At 40.0% G+C, this 20,517-nt stretch overlaps 1 protein-coding gene across 1 annotated transcript in view; it reads left to right on the forward strand.

Moving 5' to 3' along the window:
* Nucleotides 1-1,809: 1,809 nt before the first annotated feature.
* SUSD1 (sushi domain containing 1) overlaps nt 1,810-20,517 on the forward strand; it is a 49,965-nt gene continuing 31,257 nt past the window's right edge. The window contains exons 1-7 of the mRNA XM_036403760.1: nt 1,810-1,900; nt 11,380-11,511; nt 13,038-13,193; nt 13,839-13,991; nt 15,327-15,503; nt 16,765-16,944; nt 18,912-19,091. Coding sequence (XP_036259653.1) covers nt 1,810-1,900; nt 11,380-11,511; nt 13,038-13,193; nt 13,839-13,991; nt 15,327-15,503; nt 16,765-16,944; nt 18,912-19,091 — 1,069 coding nt within the window. The remainder of the gene's footprint in view (nt 1,901-11,379; nt 11,512-13,037; nt 13,194-13,838; nt 13,992-15,326; nt 15,504-16,764; nt 16,945-18,911; nt 19,092-20,517) is intronic.

The raw sequence follows: 20,517 nt of genomic DNA on the forward strand, positions 1-20,517 counted from the left end.
ATAGTAGTCTAAGGCCATAGATACAAATATGAGGGGAGTGCAACACCTCTTTCTGAACTAAAATTTTCAGCCAGTCTGGCAACGATTTAATTGTCTGCCACCCAGTAGATTATGCAATTCCCAGTCTCTGAGTGTAGATGCTTTTATGGGGAGAAAAATCTGACTCAGTTTAGACTGAATTGCAGGTTTCAGCAAATTATTCTCCAAAGGCTAGATGTGAAGTCCCCATGTGTAACTCTTGATTTTGTCCTTGATACTTAAATATTTGATAAGCATTCTGGGGAAAGTGCTTGCTTTTAGTGGCCATAATTTGGCTTCTTGTTTTTTGACCAAGTCTGCTTGAGAATGTATGAGGAACTGAAATTCCCGACTGTTGTCTTCTCCCATTACTCCTTAACCAAAATGTAAATCCTATCTTGGATTCTTGTCTCTTGTTGTTAACCCTGCAATACAATCACAGTAATTTTTTTCCTTAAGCAGTTTATATAAGTGTCCATCTTGGAAAATGAAAAATGAAATACAACTTTTAAATAACACAGATATAAATTTTTTGATACCAGAACTTCTATTACTTGCAAGCTGAAAGAGAAAGTGCAGTAACTGGTAAATTTGCCAGCATCTACTTTCTCATGGTTTGAATCAGACCCAAAAGATTTCTTTATAGCCCCAGGGCTCATCCATTTACAGAGGTGGAAAGAAGATTATTGTATGCTTTGAAAATACAATAAAAATTCCCACTTGCGTTTTCTTAACTGTGCTGTGATATTTGTACTTGAGTTCTTTGGCATGTAGCAGGTGAGTACAAGTACGTCTAAACAAAATATAATGAAAGCAGAAGTTGTGTTAGAATATCTAGGTGAGAGAAGGTGTGGGGCATAGAGGCAGAGGGAAGAAGAGACCTCAGAAAAGTGAGTCATCCCAGAGACCATTTCCTGACTGATGCCTTTGCTGTTGAACGTCAACTCATCTCAGATGCAGCAAAAAAGCCAGAGAGAAGCAGTCCGGTGACAATGAGAACAAATGTCTTTAAGGTAGTGCTAAGGTAGCAGTATGAGTTGTTTGGCTCCAAAAAAGCTCTTACAATGAGAGTAATACTTTAATCTCAAGTTAGTGATCATTCTTATTCCATAATATTTGCTGCTTAATCTAAGACAGTTCATCAGGGTAACACTTTTAGGTCTTGTGTTTCATTTCCAATCTGTTTCAATTACAACTACTCTGTCCTTTTGTGAGAATCAGAGCTTTTAATGGAAGCAAAGTATACTGTCTGTAATTCCTCCATTGAATCTACTATATAAGTGTTTTTCTAGCTGTGCAGCTTAGGGAGATACAAGAAGGCTGGAGAGGGATTTTTCAAAAGAGCAGTAAGACACAAGAAAATGGCCTCAAGATTAACGAGAGTAGGTTTGGATTAGATACTAGGAAGAATTTCTTTACTGTGGGGGTGGTGAGACACTGGAACAGGCTGGCTTAGAGAAGTTGTGGACTTCACATCCTTAGAAGTGTTCAAGGCCAGGTTGGATGTGGCTTTGAACAACCTGGTCTGGTAGAAGGTGTTATTGCCCATGGCAGGCAGGTCAAACTATATGATCTTTAAGGGTGCTTCCAAGTGAGACTCTATGATTATATGAACTGTTTCTCTTGTGCATGCATATTGTTTGTACAATGCAGGGTCTGTAAGGATATTTATTTAAAATTTTCTCTGTTTCTTTTTTTCCTCCAGAGCCCATCTTGGTCTGCAAAGCCACATTGCTCAATGCTTGGGAACTTTTTTTAAAGGAGAGTGAGTGGGCTGAAGGATATTGCATAATGCTGCAGGCTTGCAGCTCTGTGGTTGGATACAAGTTCCATTTCTACCCTGCCATGGTGCTGCCTAGCACATACCTAGAGAATATATTCAGTAAGTATCACTGCCTATAAAATTGAAGCTCCTTTTAAAACAAATATGATCTCAACACAAAAAAAATTACAAAGGCTTAAGATAACTCTGCTATTCAGTACTATGAATTTTGTTGATGGTCTAGGAGCTCCAATGGTCTATTTTAGTCAGTGCAATGTGGGTGGGTGCTGGAAAGAAGGATTGTGGGTTCTTTTCTAATTGAAAACTTCCAACAAAAACCTGAAGTTGTCAGGTTTAGTTCTTACCAAAAAACATGGCACTGTTATTGGCTGACTTTTCAGCATTACAGACCTTCTCTCTTTCTTTCCTTTTCTTCCCTCTTCAAATTATCTCCTATGGCCAAATTATCCAAAAGCAGTGTAAGATTTAATAGCAGCAATACAGTACCTGCAGCAAAATGTCATTTCTGTATATGCAGAATTCAAAGTCATCTGGTCATCAGATTTGAAGTATTTTGTGAATTGTGTAACTAAGGTTCCCCATTGTGAAAAGCTTTGAAAGTAGATTTTCTATTTGTCACAATAAATTCCTAAAAACAGTTTGCTACCCAAGTAATCTCTTCTATCACATCTATTAACTGAAAGTGGTTTCTATACTCTTCTTCATATGTGATGTTTGATTTGGTGACCTGCTCTTTTCCTTTTTGTGTGTATGTTCTCATTATGACTCAACAGCTTAAAACTCTATCTTGCTGAGGCTTTAATTATCTTTTCAAAAGCATACAGGGTTTATACTGTTGCTCTTTGTGTTTCAACAAGTTTATCTTCTTTCTCAGAGCCTTCAGTGGTCTATCAGATACTGAACTGGTTAAAGATTTTTGATAGCGGACCTCTCCCAGTCAGCTCCATCACTGTTGACTGTGTTTGTTGCAACAATAAATAACTGCTCTTTGCGCATTAGCTCTTTCAATGTTGATTCAGCCACAGAGATGTGAAGGTTAATAAACACCACACTTCTTGATGCTAAGACTTGTTATGCTAGAAATGTCTTTTTCTCTTTTTCTGCTCTGGTTTGGCACTGCTGGTTACAGCTTGCCTGTCACAAGATGGCCTGAGTTAATTTCTCCTTCAAGGCATGCTATATGTGCTTGTTAGATTCCCAAAGAACTTACTGGAACACTTTGTGGAGCTCTTTACTTACCAGTTAGTGCAGAACTATGCTACTTGTGTGAACAGTTTTTCTTTAAGGAAGTTGTTCAATCACTGTGTACCTCTAGCTTTTACACAAACTGCTTATTCTGTAGGGCTTAGATTCTCCCAATTTTATATTATGGGAAGATTGCATTTTCCATTCAGTTTTTTTTTTTTTTTTAATGCACATGATTTTAATCAAGGCCCTTCAAAAATATTTAGGTCATTGTTGCCACTCATCAACAGAAAAATAGATAAGGATGAGGTTACTTTTGAAGGACCTGACCATAAGATGTTAGCAGCAGCATCCTGTCTTGCCTGGGATATCTTGGTCACTTACTGTCTCAAGAAATCTAACAGGAAAATTGATGATAACTTTGCTGATCAAGCCTAGAAACACTGGGCTTGATTAAGATGCTGAATGTAACTTTGGGAATCCTGCTGACTAATCTTGATTCTGTCCCTTTCAAAGACTGGGATCCAGTCTAAACACCCACACTCTAAACTGACATACACATAACTTCTTACTCTCTAAAAGATGGGGCTGTACCTTCAGCCAAAGTTTAAAACACCCTCTGGTGTACATCTGGTTGTTCATCAAATGGGTATAAAATAAAAAATCTGTAATTGTAATTAGTGGATTCATGTAGCACATAGCAAGAAAAAAAATCTCAGCCTCATGCAGGCCCGAATGGTCAGTCATTATTTAGTTCTCACAAGGCTTACATTATTTGGATGTCAAGTTTTTCTGCTATATGGAAAGTTCATGAGCCAATGGTGCCCTTATGGCTGAGCAGGCCTGTGGTATCCTGGGCTGCATCATAAAGAGCAGTGCCAGCAAGTCCAGAGAGGTGATCCTGCCCCTCTGCTCAGCCCTGGCGAGGCCTCACCTGGAATGCTGTGTCCAGTTCTGGGCTCCTCAATACAAGAGAGACATGAAGCTCTTAGAGTGGGTCCAGTGGAGGGTGACAAAGATAATTAAAGGACTGGAGCATCTCTCTTACAAGGAAGGGCTGAGAGAGTTGGACATCCTCAGCCTTGAGAAGCGACAACTGAGGGGGGACTCCATCACTGTCTATGAGTATCTGAAGGGAGGATGTTGAGAGGATGGAGCAAGGTTCTGCTCAGTGATGCCAAGGAATAGAACAAAAGGCAGAAACTGATGTACAGAAGTTCACCTGAATATAAGGAAAATTTCTTTACAGTGTGAGTCACAGTGCACTGGAATAGGTTGCCCAGAGAGTTCATGGAGTTCCCCTCAATTGAGATATTCAACAACCATCTGGATGGAATCCTGTGCCATGTGCTCTCAGATAACCCTGCATGAGCAGGAAGGTTGGCCCTGGGTACCTCCAGTGCTCCCTTCTAATCTTTCTTATTCTGTGGTTCTGTGATTGTAAGACAAACTTGATTTCTTGCAAGTATTATTTGAAGATAAATAGGGCTTTCAGCTTTGCAATTTGAATGAAAAATAAAAAGACTAGGTGGCCACAGAAACGCTAATCTTAAGTTTTTATTACAATTTATAACAACACAGAAATGCCATCACCCAGGGTGTATTTCTCCTCTGATTGCCAGTAAATGTAGAAATAACATAGTTACACCTAATTTAATATTCCAAGATCAAAGAACAGGGCTTGTGCTGGTTTTGTAACAAAACAAAAGCATTCTCCTTTTTTATGCCAATGAATGCCTAATTTTATGAATCTAAAATCCAACTCATTCTGCTAGTTTGTATTCCCAGGGTCTAAATATACAGTAATTTAAGGTATTTTCTAACTGAGATAAAAACAGCTACTTTGAACTTGATGAACATAAGCATGTAAAAGTTTAATTGCTTACAGAACAACTCAGAGAGTAAGGCTGAGGTATTTACTATGAAAGGTTTGGTTACTAGTTTCCCTTTTCTTTCCCACTACACAGTGTTGATGCAAATCTGAGATTGCCTGGTGACAAAATACAATTGGTCCATGGAGAAGGAAGCCATGGCAAAAGAATCCCCAACTGCCTGACCAGCTTCAGAATGGTTTGGTTTATTTTCTCTGGTCACAGAACCACAGAATGGTTGGGGTTGGAGGGACCTCTGGAGATCACCGGTTCAACTTCCCTGCTAAAGCAGGTTCACAGGAACATGTTCAGGCAGGATGGCCAGGAACTCACAAGACACAAATATGGAATTTATTTTCATAGATAATGTAATTTGACGTGTTGCTGTATTTCCCATCTAATGTTTCTAGACTCCCTTTAAGACTCATCTTGCCCATAAATACAGCAAAGCTGATGGTGAGAGAAGGACAATACAAGGATAATTGTGTAGTCAGTGGGATTTGGGTTTTTTCCTGTACCTATCAATTTTTGCCTTATTGACAAGCTGTTATTAAGTTCTATGCAGCTTCAATAGAAAGGCCAACACCCCTGTGGGTGAGCTTGGGGAGCCTGGTAGAGAAGAAAGCATGAATCTTTTTGGCAAGATATTTCTCTTCAGATTTTAGCAGATATTTTAGGATCTGAAAGAAAAAGATGTCTGTTCATCTACTTGGAGCTGGAAAACTCACAACATTACTTTTTATTTAGTTAGTTAATTACTTTTAAAAATGTATTAAGGAAGTGCTGTTACTGTTCCTTTCTGAACTTGTCCTTTGTGCCTCTCTGCCTCTTTCCTCCTAACTATGGTCTTCAGTCAGCACAACCCTCAAAATAATGACACAGCATGAAACAATCAGAAACAATGGCTATCAGCAGTATTCTTGGATGATATTCCAAGATCTGACAACACCAGGACATGGCCCCATAAAGCAATATACACTAAGTGCTTGTGGCTTAAAAACTTCTAAAAACTGGGGCAGGGTGCTGTGGCATGAAAGCTTCTACCAGAGGTTATGTTGCACCATACACACTTATGTAGGAATACCATCCCAGTTACACATCTAAGTGGGAGGGAGAAGTGAAGAGAGGGAGAGGGGGGTTTTCTTATCAAAGCTCCCAGTGGGTTTGTGGCAAAGCCTAGTTTGGTCTCCTGTGCTAAAACCCACAGATAGCAGCCTTTTGCTCTGGAGAGCTGCTTTTCTGATTAGCAGTAACTGTCAGCAGGCTTTATCACCTACTGTGCCCTTGTTATGAGATGTACAGGGCATGCTCTGACGTATGTCACATCCAAGGCATATCCTGTAGGCAAATTGTTCATTCAGTTGTAACATTCAATATTTAAGGTTCAAATTCAGGTGTCCAATGCTTTTCCAGAAATCTCATTTACATTTTCATCTTGAACTTCATCTGCTAGGAGTTGAGACAGTGGCATAGGCACCCTGAGAGTACAGACAGAAATACTGCAAACAACTTGAGTGATAATATTTCCTTTAAAAAAAAAATCAAACAAGATACTGCTTTACTTCTGCACAGTATGTACGGAAGCATTTTCAATAAAAACTGAAGAGGATCAGCCAATCTTTTCAGTTATTTCTGAATATTTTGAGTTATTTTCAAAAATTGGTATTTCTTATTCTGGGACCTAAGTGAGTAACCAGAAACCAGTTATTAATTTGATTAATTTTAAATAAGCAAGAGAGACAGAATTCAGATAGAAGGTATCTTCCATCAAGCTGTAGTTACTCTTTTTATTGCAATTTGGAAAGAAGCACTTGATAGAAAGCTGTTCAAGAATGCAACTGCACAATGAATAGCTGAGTGATCTGTTAACAAGGATGAAATACATTTATTCACTCTAGCTGAAGATGTTTGCTGTGGAGTTTTTAAAAATGTATTTGGTGAAAGAGCTATTAATATAAAATATTTTGTCTTCATGTGTCAAAATAAGCAATGTAGTCTATGCCAAAAATCCTTAGGAGAAAAAAAAAGAGATTTAGATAACATGGTGATATGAATTGTCTGCAAAGGAGACAGAACAAATACATATGGCTGAGGAGATGTTTAATCCAGCTTGCCCTTCTGATTTTCAATTATCCTCATTTAGACACTTGCAAGCTAAAAATGCACAGCAAACTTCCAGGCATCTCTGGATGAATTGAATTACTTTGACCATCACAACCCTTTTCACAAAGAGGAACAATTGAAGCAAATACTGGTACATACATCTTCTGGGGAATTTAACATTAGGGATGAAGAAAACAGTGTAATTAAAAACTAGGCTTTCTTTAGTTTTGACAAGGAAAAGATTAAAATTTTTATCCTATCCAAAACAGAAAATATAGGTAGATATTAGTCTGTGTTTTCAAGAGATTTTGATGTGAAACAAGCAAGATTTGCTGAAGATGTTAAGGATGAGCATGTTGGGACACTAGTCTTACTATCCCGAGTCTTTAATTATCTTTTTGTACCAATTAGCTAGGGTTTGGGCAGGTGACCTCAGGGCAGAAGTGATCTGTGATGAGTCTCACCGGTGGATTCAAACCTGAAGTAATGGAAGAGATTGTTTGGGAATGCTGTGAATTCTACATCACTGTCAGCATAAAGAGCAAGTTAGACAAGTCAGGAACCATATAATTGACCTTGTAGAGCAGAAAACAGAACAAATGACCTCTAAACATCTTTTGACACTTATTCCTTATTACCATGCATTGAACTTAAAGTAGCCTTTGTATGTAGTTTAATTATTTGGTTCTTAAGTATGTCTTAAACAGCAATTAATTGTGTGTTTGAGATACAATAGACAGGGACATAACAAGGAGATCAGTTCCAGTCTAGCTATTGTACTTTTTTCAGCTGATACACATCTTTGGTACTTTCTTTAAAGAATATTTCTATTAACATTTTTAATTTGTTCTCTTTATAAATATGATGTAATTCTTCAGGCTTTGTGCCAAAAATATTTTCCTGTTTGCTGCATGAGGTGTTTAAAATTATAAAAAGTTGCTTCCACTACTTTTTATGAAAGGAATAGTAGAAATTGCAGTGATTAGTAGGTCTGCTACACAGTGGGCTGCCAAGGAAGTGGAAAATTGTAATTTCCAAACCATTTTAATATGTTGTGCAGAACAATTGCTCTCTGAACCATTCCTTATAATGATAAGCTACTTACGACCACTGAGAATGCATGCTTCCAATTTCAGTAAGTTTAAGGGAGAAATATGCAGTAATGACATCTGTAGTGTGTTCTTCCAAAAGCAAGATACTTGTATGTAACTGGCTGCTGCTGAAGAATCTGGTCAAGATGTATAAGCATAGCAGAAGCTGATTTAAAGGGTATACATGCTTAAGTAGACAGAACAGTAATTTAAAAACCACAAAACAGCAAACAAGCAAAATGCCAAAACATACAAAAACCCACAAACAAACAAAGCCCACCAAAACCCAAAACCCCCAAAACTGGAAGAGAGCAGCTTACATAAATAAATCAATAAAGCTGATGATTCAATGTAACTGGGTTTTGCGTCCCTTGAATTCAGACAAAGATAATTTGGTGTTTGTTATAATAAAGCAGGAAAAGATCAGGTTATGTCACTTAAATACAATGGCGATGGAGGACTGGGATGAATTAGCATTCAAAGGCATTAATGAAAAGCCACCATTGCACATGAGCAAAACTTCAGGAATCTCATTGGAGTTATCAAATATGCCAAATTCTACTTTTGTGTTAGGCTTCCCCGATTCCTCACCTTCCTCCGTTGTGGTAAGTGGGCAACTGCATTTGTAGATTAAGTTTATGCAGCTTTCTAAAGTGCAGGCTCACGGACATGAATGACGACTCTGAGCGCTAGGGCTATTACTACTTTTCTACAGTAGAAAACTCTTCAGACAGCACTCCTGCTCCTGCCTGAACACGAGGTTCGGGGATTAACTTCAGCGGCGTCTAAGGCCTGCTGTGGGAAAGCTTTACTTTATTTCATCAGTAAGGGCTGCCCGTGTACGGCTGCGCCAGCTCCGTGCCGGGAGGCGGCTGCCACGGCCTCCCCTGGGGGATACCCGAGCGCCCCTGGCCCGGCGCCCCTCCCGAGCTGCGGCTCGGTCCCGTTCGCCGGCGGGAGGCGGCACAGCTCCCACGTACAAACAGGTGTGTCTATCCAGCCGCCTTTCCCGGGAATCATAAATAATCCTACCATCCGTTTCTCCCCCCGCCGGCGGGCTATGGAGAGCAGCAGCCCTTACTTATCAGCCTTGCCACCTGCCTGGCCGGGCAGAGGCGGTGTCCCGGGGAAGGAAAGGGGTTGTGCCAGGGAAGCGAGGAAAAACCAAAAAAAAAAGGAAAATAAGAGAAAAAGGGAAGAAAAAGAGAGGGTTTTGCGGGCAGAGACGGGGGAGGAAAGGGGCCTCGCTGAGGGTGAAACCCCGGGGGTGCCGAGGGCCCGGCGGCGTCGATAAGGGCGTCCCGCCCGCCGGGAGGCAGCGCCAGCCGCCCTCCGCCCAGGGCCGCGGGCCCTGCCCTCGGCTCTGCCCTGCCCTGCCCTCGGCTCCCCTCCGCCCTCCGCCCCCAGGGGCGATGTGGAGGCACGGGGGCCGTGCAGCACCGAGGGGCGCGGCGGCGGCGGGGACATGGGCGCGGGGGGCGGCCTGGCCCCGGGGCCGCTGCTGCTGCTGCTGCTGCTGCCGGCGCTGCCGCGGTGCGCGGCGCGGGGTGAGTGCGGCCGGGCGGGGACACTGTCGGCTGGAGCGGGGCGCCAGCCCTGCCGCCACGTCAGGTGCCCGGCTTGACGGGCGCCCTTGGCGGTGGTGGCGGAGCATTCCTTGGGCGCATCCCATGCTGGTATGCATGTCCGGGTATCCCATGGTGATTGATGGTGGCGGAGCATCCCTTGGTGGTGGTGATGGTACCCGTGGCATTGGTGGTGGAGGTGGCCGTGGTGGGTGCTGTGCTGTGCGCTGGCTGGGGTGTCTCCTCGACACCTGCTGACCGCGGTGGTGGCAGCGACCTCGTGTCCTGACGGGCTGAGAGGGCCTTGCCACGGCGGGAGCCTGAGAGAGCGCATGGGCAGGACCAAAACAGTGAGGGGAGTGTAGTGCTGGCATGAGAAGTTGTGTGTTGTGAAGGACAAATAAGTAATAAAATTTCAGTAGTAGTAAGGGGAGGCGGGGGGTGGAAACACGTTTTTCTATCTCCTGAACCAGCAATCTGAGGAGGATACTTCCATGTCTTATCAGAAGATTGAGGTATCACAAGAAAGTTCTCTCTGTGGCTGTTTGTACATTTAATTTTCTGATCTATGTAGGCTGCCATTGCATGCTGACAGTTTTTCTTTCCTGCTCTTATCAGAAACACACACATACTCAAGTATATAAAAGCATGTATAATTAGGAATAGGAATCTATGACGCTTCCCACAGCCTTCAAAACCTGAAACCCTGTGCATATGGAAAGGCAGTTTTATCACAGTGATAAATTTAATGCATAAAAAAATATTAGAGTGTTCATCTTCCTTCTCCTTCCAGTTCTGGTTATGTATTTAGACATTGTAGAGTAGTCAAAATTTGTCAGAGATGCTAAATATACAGTGATGTTAGTATTCTTATCAATTTCAGCTATCTTAGAAAAGTAAAAAATTCCATAGTTCTATGTCGAGCAATCAGACATCAGCTTGTGCAGTATTAGTTCATTATTTTAAAATGTAAAAAGGCATCAGCATACACATGCTTTGTCTACATTAAATCCATCTTTTCTGACATAGGTCATTTGGAAGGTGAGGGTATGTGTGATAACAAAAAGAGCTAATTAAAAAATGGAGGAAAATTAACATAATGCCCTGGAAGTATGAATGCAAAGAAAAAAAATATTTTATTCTAATTTCATGTATATTTACAGCCATGTCAAATTATAGTAAATTAAGTTGTATGCTTCTCAACCACTTTTAATATAAATTAATTTCTAAAATTACTTTAGTGTGAGTAATTTTACTCCTGGCAACATTAGCAATATTTTTATTAATAACATTTTTACCATATTGACACATAATACAAACAGATTGCTAACTATCCCAAATGTCTATGCATAAATAATAGAAAAAAGCACAACAAAATAGGAAACAGAAATAAAGACAAAAGATAAACAAATGCACATGGAGGAAAGATTAATAATATTGGATAGAGCTACTTACTATATACCTTTTAAACATTTCTGAAACCTGAGAAACTCTTTTCTTTGTTGTCAGAGAAGAGAAGGATGGACAAAAATGTTCAGTGTAGTTATTCGTTTAATCTTTTCTGTTTATTTTTAATCTTAAGTCTTTTAATACAATAGCTGTGGTTTTCCTCCAAGTTCCAAAATGAGGTGGGAGGAGGTAGTAGTCTATTCTATGTGTTTTAGTCTGGATTTTATCTTCACTTTCCATTCTGTGCTGGTTATCCTACCATGCCACTTGTTGATAATTTCAAGAAAGGTAATTGCGTTTTTTTGTCCTTAAAGTAATTGTGAACAGATCCATTCCCGATGTCTGTGCAACTTGCCACATTCATGCAACATGTCAGCAAAGTGGAGGAAAAAGTGTTTGTATCTGCAATTATGGATTCGTAGGCAATGGAAGAACCCATTGTCAAGGTAAGCTGCCTGCTTCTAAAATGGAAAGAAACCTTGTAACTTCCTAAAATGCTCCTTCTCAAGTAATTTTAATGAATTCTTCGAAGTGTGCTAAAAACTTTGTCAGTTCCTGGAAGAATCTCCCATGGAATATATTTGGATTGTTTTTCCTCACCAAAAGGCTTGTACATATTCAGAAGTGCTGTTTAGCATTTTGTTATTGTAATTTAGTGTAACTAATTTTACTCATGGCAAGATTAGCAACATTTTAATGAACAACCTACCAGGCTGATAATGTCCTTGTAAGACTATCTCATATCAATATGTGAATCAAAGGATAATGTCAAACACTGTGCCTTAGTGTCTGTAATAGCTTACCAGTGCTTAAAGGGGGTGGCCCTTCACCAATGATCTCCTTCTCCCTGTCTCTTACCCTTCTTTCACAAAGCACTGACAGCTGCTGGATCCTGCAGAGAATTCAGGTATCTCGTTGTAGGAAAACCATAGAGCTATAGAATGCTTCAAGTTGGAAGGGATCTTAAAAATTACACAGTTCCAACCCCTTTGCTGTGACCAGGGACAGCTTCCACAAGACCCAAGTTGCTCAGAGCTCTGTTCAAGCTGGCCTTGAACACTTTCGGGGATCGGGTATTGAGGCATCCGCAACTTCTCTGGCAAACTGTTCCAGTGCCTCACTACCCTTACAATGACGGATTTCTTCAAAGTGCCAAATCTAAATCCATCCTCTTTCAGTTTAAAGCAGTTCTCCTTTGTCCTAGAACTACAGGATATTGTCCAAAGTGCCCCTCGAGCTTTCTTGAAAGTAGTCTTTAGGTGCTGGAAGGCCATAATAAGGGCTCCTCAGACCTTCTCTGTTCTAGACTGAGCAACTCTCAACCCCTTCAGCATTTTCTTGTGGAAGAGGTACCCCAGCCCATGATTATCTTTATGGCCTCCATTGGACTTGCTCCAGCTGGGCAATGGGCACCTCAGAGCTGGATGCAGGGTTCCAGGTGCGCTCTCAGCAGAGCAGAGCAGAGGGGCAGAATCCCCTCCCTCCCCTGCTGCTCACACTGCTCTGGATGCAGCCCAGGACACGTTTGGCTTTCTGGGCTGGGAGTGCCCATGGCTGGGTCATGCCCAGCCTCTCATCCACCAGCACCCCCAAGTCCTTCTCAGCAAGGTTGCTCCTGATCCATTCTCTACCCGGACTGTTGGGGGATTGGGATTGCCCCCACCCAGGTGTTCCATGAGGTGCTATATGGAATGTACATCATAAGGAAGAGTGGAAGGATAGAGTAGCACCATCTGGTTTCAGCAGCTCTTAGACTCTTGGATAACTTAAGCTCTGTCACAAAACTATATTCACATTTTCATCCAGGGACAAAAGTTTCTGTTCTTCTCCAGCTTACTAGCAGCGATTACATCCCAAATAATTTATAAAGGAAATCAGTAAGGAGAAGTCTGGTTACTTGAGCATGAGTGAGGAGGGGAGGTCACCCCATTTTTCTTAATCTCTTTCTGATGTTTTTTGAATGTACTGACAGATAAAGATGAATGCCAGATTGGAGCCAGCAAGATCTGTGGAAATCATACTCTGTGCCATAATACACATGGAAGTTTTTACTGTGTTTGTCTTGATGGATACCGAGCCTCCAACAACAACAAGACATTTATTCCCAATGATGGCACGAACTGTACAGGTAGACATCACAAAGAATCCTGAGCTTGACAAATCCAGAACTGCACAAATTGGTTTTTTTTTCCTATTACTGTAGAACTTATTTTCTGACACTATATCAGAGAACCACTGTTGTTAATGTGCTTGTTTGACATCTAGGTTCCTAACAGCTATGTTTTAGTTCTGTTTTGAACTCTGCTGTGTTACAAATCATTACTTTGCAATCTCATTCAAACAATGATATTTTCAGAAGAAGCAGCAGCAGCTTGAATAACGAAATAGGATGATACTTAAAATTTCCCAGATTGTAACTTTTGTGTTTAGTGTAGAATATTAGCCAGTTTCTTGTTAGTGATGAACTGTTGTAACCAACTAAGAGGTGTCCAGATACAGGATTTTTCTGGAATTGTTTGAACAGCATATGACATTGGAAACTATTTGTCAAGTAGACCAGCAGTAATTCTAATGATAGCTAGTGACAAATTTGCAACAGTCCTCTTTCCAGATGCTTGAAGATGAGACAATGATAAGCTCCTTTGTTTTCCTAGAAGAGCTGTGAGAAGCTATGTAGAACTCTTCAAGGAATAGTTAAGCTTGGGCCCTTTATTAATTAATTAAAACAAAACCCCCTATTATGAAGTGCATTTACGTTTCTCTGAATTTTTAGATATTGATGAATGTGAGGAGGCTGGGCTGTGTGGTCATAATGCAAGATGTGTGAATACTGAAGGAAGCTATATGTGTTACTGCAATGATGGTTATAAATTAGAAACTGGAGAACGTTCTTTTCGTCAAGATGGAAACATAGTTTCATGCAAAGGTGAGAGTCTTTGGATGCTGTTTTTGCTAGCAGATAAAATCACATGTTACACCATAGTGTAGTGCCTGTTCTGGCCTGTGCTTCTCCAGGGCAGGAACCCTTTCTCTGGACTTTGCTTGCCATATGTTTTTTTTTTTTTTTCTTCTTGTATTCAGTTTGTTCCAGTGATGTCAGGATCCCAGAGTAAACACCAGATATTCCTACAGGTTCTCAGCAGTGCTTCAGATGTGCAGGGTCAGAGAAGCTTGATGATGTTATGAAAGTAATGTAGTTTGTTTCTGAGTAGAAAGGAAGTGTGTTGTAATCCAGTTGTTTATGTAATCACACCCCATAAAGGGGAAGAGAAGAGAGACTGAATAGCTGATAAGAGAGGTTGGATAAATGAAAAAAGCCTAGGGAACAGGAATAATAAAATAACAATTTAGCTATTTATTACATACTGTGCCTCCTGCATAAATAAACAGTTCAGTTTATGTTGCCATAACAAAAAAAAAAACAGAATCAAGTTTCCAATTTGAAAGTCTGTCTTTAGTGTCAGTTTTTACAGATGCAAACTGCTAGCAGTGTAAGCTGTGGATATCTGAGTATATAGTGAACACAGGCATCCCAGGTGGAAGGAGCTGCCTGGATTATACTCAGCTTTTATTTCTGAATTATTGCCAGAACCATCAGCACAGCTCACAGCCTGTAATTGCTCACTTTTTCTGACGGGAATGCTCCGCTTTGTTTGCCAGAATTGCTGATAATCCTGCTTCTTATCTCACTAACTGGCCTCTCCATGTTCTGTGGTGAAGTAGAGTGTCTGTACCGATTGTGTTTCTTGCAGAGTTGCACAAGGGAGCCCTGTCCAAGCAGATGTGCTGGAGGAGTGGAGCTTTTGTATGCAGGCTGTTTCAATGAGATGAATGGTTTGAGGGGCAGAACATTTCATTTCAATTTATCTGCTGCAGAGTGCTTCACTTTTCCCATGCACAGGGAAATAAAGCTGTGCTTTGGGGCCTGAAATTTTCCTGTTGATGTTGAAGTATCATTCAGCCATGGCTGTAACGAGACTGGCCCACACAAAGCACCATCACATTGCAGTGTCTCATCTTCAGTGTTGTGAGTGGCTCCAGCTGTATGTTAGTAAAAATGGATCTCAGTAACTGCTTTCCTGTGTTCCTCCAGTTGTGGCCAGGATAATTCTTCAAATCTGTTATTCTACCTCTTTGGTAAGCCCTCAGATTCATCAGATCAGGTGTATTTTGGGATGTGACCATCTAGTTTAGCTGATTTTAAAGCAGTCAGTGTTGTGATTTATGTACTGTGAGATCTTTCAACCCAGTCTCTTTGCAGAAATCGGATGTGGTTCCCCTCCTGAAATGAAGCATGGCTACATTGTGGGGAACTACAGCTTGCTACCAGGAAGTGCAGTTCATTATGAGTGTCAAGAAGGGTTTTACAGCAATGAAGGAAAGTTCTCATACTGCACTGCAAATGAAACTTGGGAACCTGCCACTTTAAGCTGTAAAGGTGAAAAGAGTCTTACATCTTTCTTAAATTCTTCATTAAGGGGGTTCGTGCATGGGGAGTGTGTTTGTGAAGATAGTAGACTATTTCCACAATCGGAAGGAAATGTTTTTTTCAAGATCTGGTTATTTGCAGAAAAAGAAGATAATTAAAGGACATGTTATTGTTTACCTTTTTCTTTAGTGTAGTGACATTTTTTATGCTAGTCCCTGCATTTTTACAGACACTGCAGTGTGTCCTCCTGCCTGTGAGCTGAGGCCTAGAAAACAACTAGATTACTTTAGCATTTCATGGGAAAGGCTCCAGAGTTGAAAGGTGTCACTCACCTCTTATGAAAACATCAATTTTCCTGACACCTTGTGAACTTTTGTCTGAAGGTTTGCTGTAGGTGCAAAAGAGGGCATCATAGCACTGCTCATCTCTGGGTAGTCTTCATAATTTTAAGAACATATGTGCATGAGCAAACACTTCCACATCTCTGAAGAGTTAAGTTTCCTATGACTGTCTTTAAAACATGTACTTGCTTTGGTGTTCTAATCATCCATTCTCTGGCAATATTACTGCTTATGGGTGAAATTTCAAACTTATTTCCTCCTTGTATTGCAAGCCCTTTTCAATTAGAACTTCTCTTTCTAAAATCGGCAAGTCTGCTTTTTTTTAATATAGTAAATGTACCTTGAACAAGTTCTTTGTGTGTGTCTCTGTGTGTGTGTGTGTGTGTCTGTGTGCTACTTGACTTCTTTGTTTAAGAGATTGTTGCCTTAATAGGAAACTTTTATATAGTATGTTGTAACCTTTTCTGTGGTTTTGCATTTTTACAGTTTTTGTATACTTTTAAAAGTTTTGCCTTCTCAAGGCAGTTTCTGCTTATTGGCCTTCCTTTGAGTGTTGCTCATTGTGAATGGTATAGAACCACCTTACCCAATGTAATCAGGTTTGTAAAAGCAGGAGAGTCTAAAGATTCAGAAGAAAACCAGGACTTTTCTGTATGCTATTACCTAGACTGAAGAGTGAGTCACAGATTTAGCATGCTATTCTGAGAGAAAGACAGAAAAGTGTCCTTTTATTTGGAAGTAGAAGTTTGGAGTAGCTACAGCACTGTCAGTCATAGTGGGAATATTGCAGAGGACCTGAGGAAATATTGCATTACTACAGGAGAAGAGGGTTAGCTGGTAAAGATGAAGAAATAGTTATGTGAGTACAGCTGTCATTGCTCCTGCTGATTGACTAACAGGTCTGTCTTCCTCTTCCTTCATCTCCTCAGGTGTGGACTGTGGGGCTCCACCTTTTGTTTTGAATGCACGTCCAACATCTGTGAGTGGGACCACATACAGAAGTGAAGTTACTTACTATTGTGATCATGGGTACCTGATGGCAGGTGGCAGTGGCACTGCAGTCTGCAATGCCAAAGGACAGTGGGATGGCCCTGATTTGGTGTGCAAAGGTAAATAAAGCCTGCCTTCTGGTTTGTTAAGCATAGATACTGTTTAAGTCACTGTAATAAATATCAGTCATCCTCTCTGGGCATTCAGTTTACAGTCTTCTGGCACAAAAAGTTGTCACAAAACAAAAACCATATATTGAACAGGGTGGTTTTTTTTGTGTTGCTAATGGAAGTTCCAATAAATTGTTAAAAGTTAACATTCCAAGAACATAATCCCAATGCATGTCAGGCCTTGGAATTACCATGAGATGAAAATGCAGCCTAAATTGCTTACATTTTTTCCAGTTCAATATCCACTCTACTTTTCTGATAGCAGTTGAAGCCACTATCAGAAATAAGCGGCTATTAGTTATTAACATACCTTCAAAATTCCTGTATTTGGACAGTTTCCAGTTGCAAATTATGACTGCTCATACATGCTGTTGCTATTTGAGATGAATCAAGTCTCTTACAGTGCCATGATTTGGAGGAATGTAGTCTAAAGAGTTCCTCATTAAGATGGAACACAACGATACATTTAAAAAAAACCTCTTCAGGTTTGTTTTTTATTAATCTGGGCTCATATTCTTCATTAGGAGACCTTAGAATAATTACACTCTTTAGTCAGTTTTCACAGCTTCACTTTTCTACTTGTTGGTTAAGCAATATATTTTCAGCTTGATCCAGGATCAAGCTTTCAGTTTATTGCAATCAAATGTATTTTTGAATGCTCCATGTGTATGTTATAACCACTCTCCACTTTTAGAATGACCTTTAATATTCTTATTCTGTGTCATGAGTCTGAGGAGAAGGTTTGCAATGTTACACAAGAATGTGCTTCTGCATTTCAGTCTGCTTACAGAATGGCTGTGGGCAGGTAGCTGGAACAGGAGGAATTTTTCTGTCTCGTCACATACTGTCTTTCCATGAGTTAATCACATGCTTCCATGAGCATTAGTTATTCCAAGGTTTATTCTCATGATTTATAGTAGATAGATTCATACACATTGGTGTATGAAAAGGAAGATAGTCATGATGGTGGATGTATTATCCATTGAAATACATAAGTTTAAATTTTCCTTTAAATGTTGTACAGATCATGTTTCTATAAACTTTGGTTTTTACTTCTTTGCTTTCCTTTTTTTTAATAGAATTTCAGAATCACTTAAAATTATTGAATGGTTTTAAAAGAACTTTTTTGTACCATATGAGCTTTAATGAGGGTAAGATTTTAATTCTTACAGTGTTTGCTTCTTATAACTGAAGTGGCGTAGAATCTTTTATTGAGGTATAACGTTCATTGTGAATTGAAAAGCAGATTTTACCCTAAATAATACTGTTCCATCTATTTGATCTTCACTTTTTATTCTTTTTATTCCCTGTTCTATTATTCAGCTCCCAAAACCTGAGCAAATGAATTAAATTATTAGTTCATTATCCCAGCTTTCTAATTATCTGTCAAGTGGTTTGCATAATCTATCAAATTTTCCTCCAGAATTGCTCATTCATCTTGTCTGTAGCAGCATCTCTTTTCAAAATTTGAATTAAATCCACTGACAAAGGAACATAACCTTCTTGATGCTGTTCTTTCACGACACTCCTTCGACCAAGTGTCTTTTTTAATATCTACTGTTACTAATGGTAGGTAAAATAAAGGAATAAATAGCTTGTGGAGGTTAAGAGAGTGTTGTGAAAAGATAGAATTGTTCAGAAAAATTTGCTTAAAGATCCTTGCTCTCTGTTTCTAATCAGGACACTTTCTTTTATTTTATGGGCCATCTTGTAGGATAAATATCTCAGCCTGCTAGAAGGTCTCCAGCCACAAAATTTTGGGTTCTGATGACCTCCCTGACTTCTAGGAATCTCTAAGAAGTGGAAAAAATAAAGCATAACCTGCTGGGACAGTTCATCCCTCCATCTTTAGGACTTTGAAATGTCTTGCCTGTTTTCATTTCAATGTTTTGCTTTCCTGCTTTTCTCTGTTCTAGAAATAGACTGTGGCAAACCTTTGCTGATTCCACACACGACAATGACCTGGGACAACTCTACCACTCTGTGGAGCAGAGTGTACTACCACTGCAAAGAAGGATATTACTTCAATGGAGACAGGAATTTTTCAGAATGCACAATAGATCAGTCATGGGAGAATATTACATACGTGTGCAAAAGTAAGTGTTACCATACAAAGTTGCTATTTAAATTGCAATGTAATTAGTTTGTCACTCCTGTTCTGATGTTAGCAGCCGGAGGAAGAATGAGGGCAAGAAACCCCTTTTTAATTTATGATGTAGGGAATGTGGTAGTACTTTTGGATGGAGAGGTCACAGAAGAGAGTGTTTACAATACAGCAACTTCTACTGGATGCCACAGATCTTCTGTAGCCGTCTTGCTTTTTTTCTCAAACAGAAAAGAGACTAATGCTACTGGAGTTTTATTGTCTCACACATTGCCTTCAGCTTCAGAAGCCCATGGAGCGTCACCAGAGGGGCAGAAGGCATTTAACAATATTTTCTTGTTACTCTAATACTGTGAAGTGCACTCCAGTGAAAATACTGGCAATTTAATTTGAAGCCCTTTATCTCTCTCTCTCCCTCATTGTTTGTTTTGTTTTTTGTTTTTTCGTAATGACCAAAGCAAAATTTGTTCATGGTTGCCTTTCCAGCCTACATCTAGTTTTCTGAATTTCATTCCAGAATTATTTTCTTATTAAATAATGAGTTCTGACAAGGGAAATTTGTAATAAAGGTGTTGTCATACTGTGTGCTTGGAAACAGGATGTACTGACATTTTATTAACAGCAACAAGAAGCAGATGTTTTGGACTGTTACTGTTGTGCTCATTAATGTTCTTCTGTGTCCTAAAAAGGAGTAGTCTATCACTTTCTATCTCTAGCAGTGGTGTCTTTTGCAGAAGATAGTGTTCATTTAGCTTTGAAACATCTTCATGGTTTCCAAAATGACTAGAAATGTGTCCTTGCCTGCTGCCACTTAACTTCATACAGAGTTACTGCATGAGGCCTCTGTTCCCTCACTTGACCTCTTGAGCATCTATGGTGAATGTAAAACATGTGACATCAAGTAAAATGAGTATGCAGAAAAGCAGTTCTCTCAGCTGTTAAAAAGTGTCCAAGTGAAAATGGAACTGCTGTTGTTAGAAGTCATGATTCATATTTCATTCAGGAAACTAACATGACTGTATTTTGTGAATTGATTTTGAAGCCAGCATTGTGTAAAGTGACTAAGTTAGTCAGGTCTGTCAGTCTTTGAAGTGCCAAGAGTTGTCTTGAGCGCTGTGAAGTTTTGAAGGGCCTGAACCTGCAGACTGCACTCACAGGATTACCATGGATTTCAGCAAGAGCTTTGCCAGATTCCAGCCCTAGCTGCTGGATCAGAGAGCCAAAAAAGTCAGTTATTGTCAAATAGACCAGAAAGAAGAGTGACAAAAATAGCCTAACTAGTCCAGACTTCTTTAAAAAAAATTAATCATCAACAGGAAATTGTTACAAATCTTGCATCTTCTTGACTTCTACATTTTTCATATTCACTAGAGTTAACAAATTGCTTTAAAATGAAATAAAATTTCTGCTTGTGCAGG

Source organism: Molothrus ater, chromosome Z, assembly GCF_012460135.2.
Source record: "Molothrus ater isolate BHLD 08-10-18 breed brown headed cowbird chromosome Z, BPBGC_Mater_1.1, whole genome shotgun sequence".
Lineage (NCBI taxonomy): Eukaryota > Metazoa > Chordata > Aves > Passeriformes > Icteridae > Molothrus > Molothrus ater.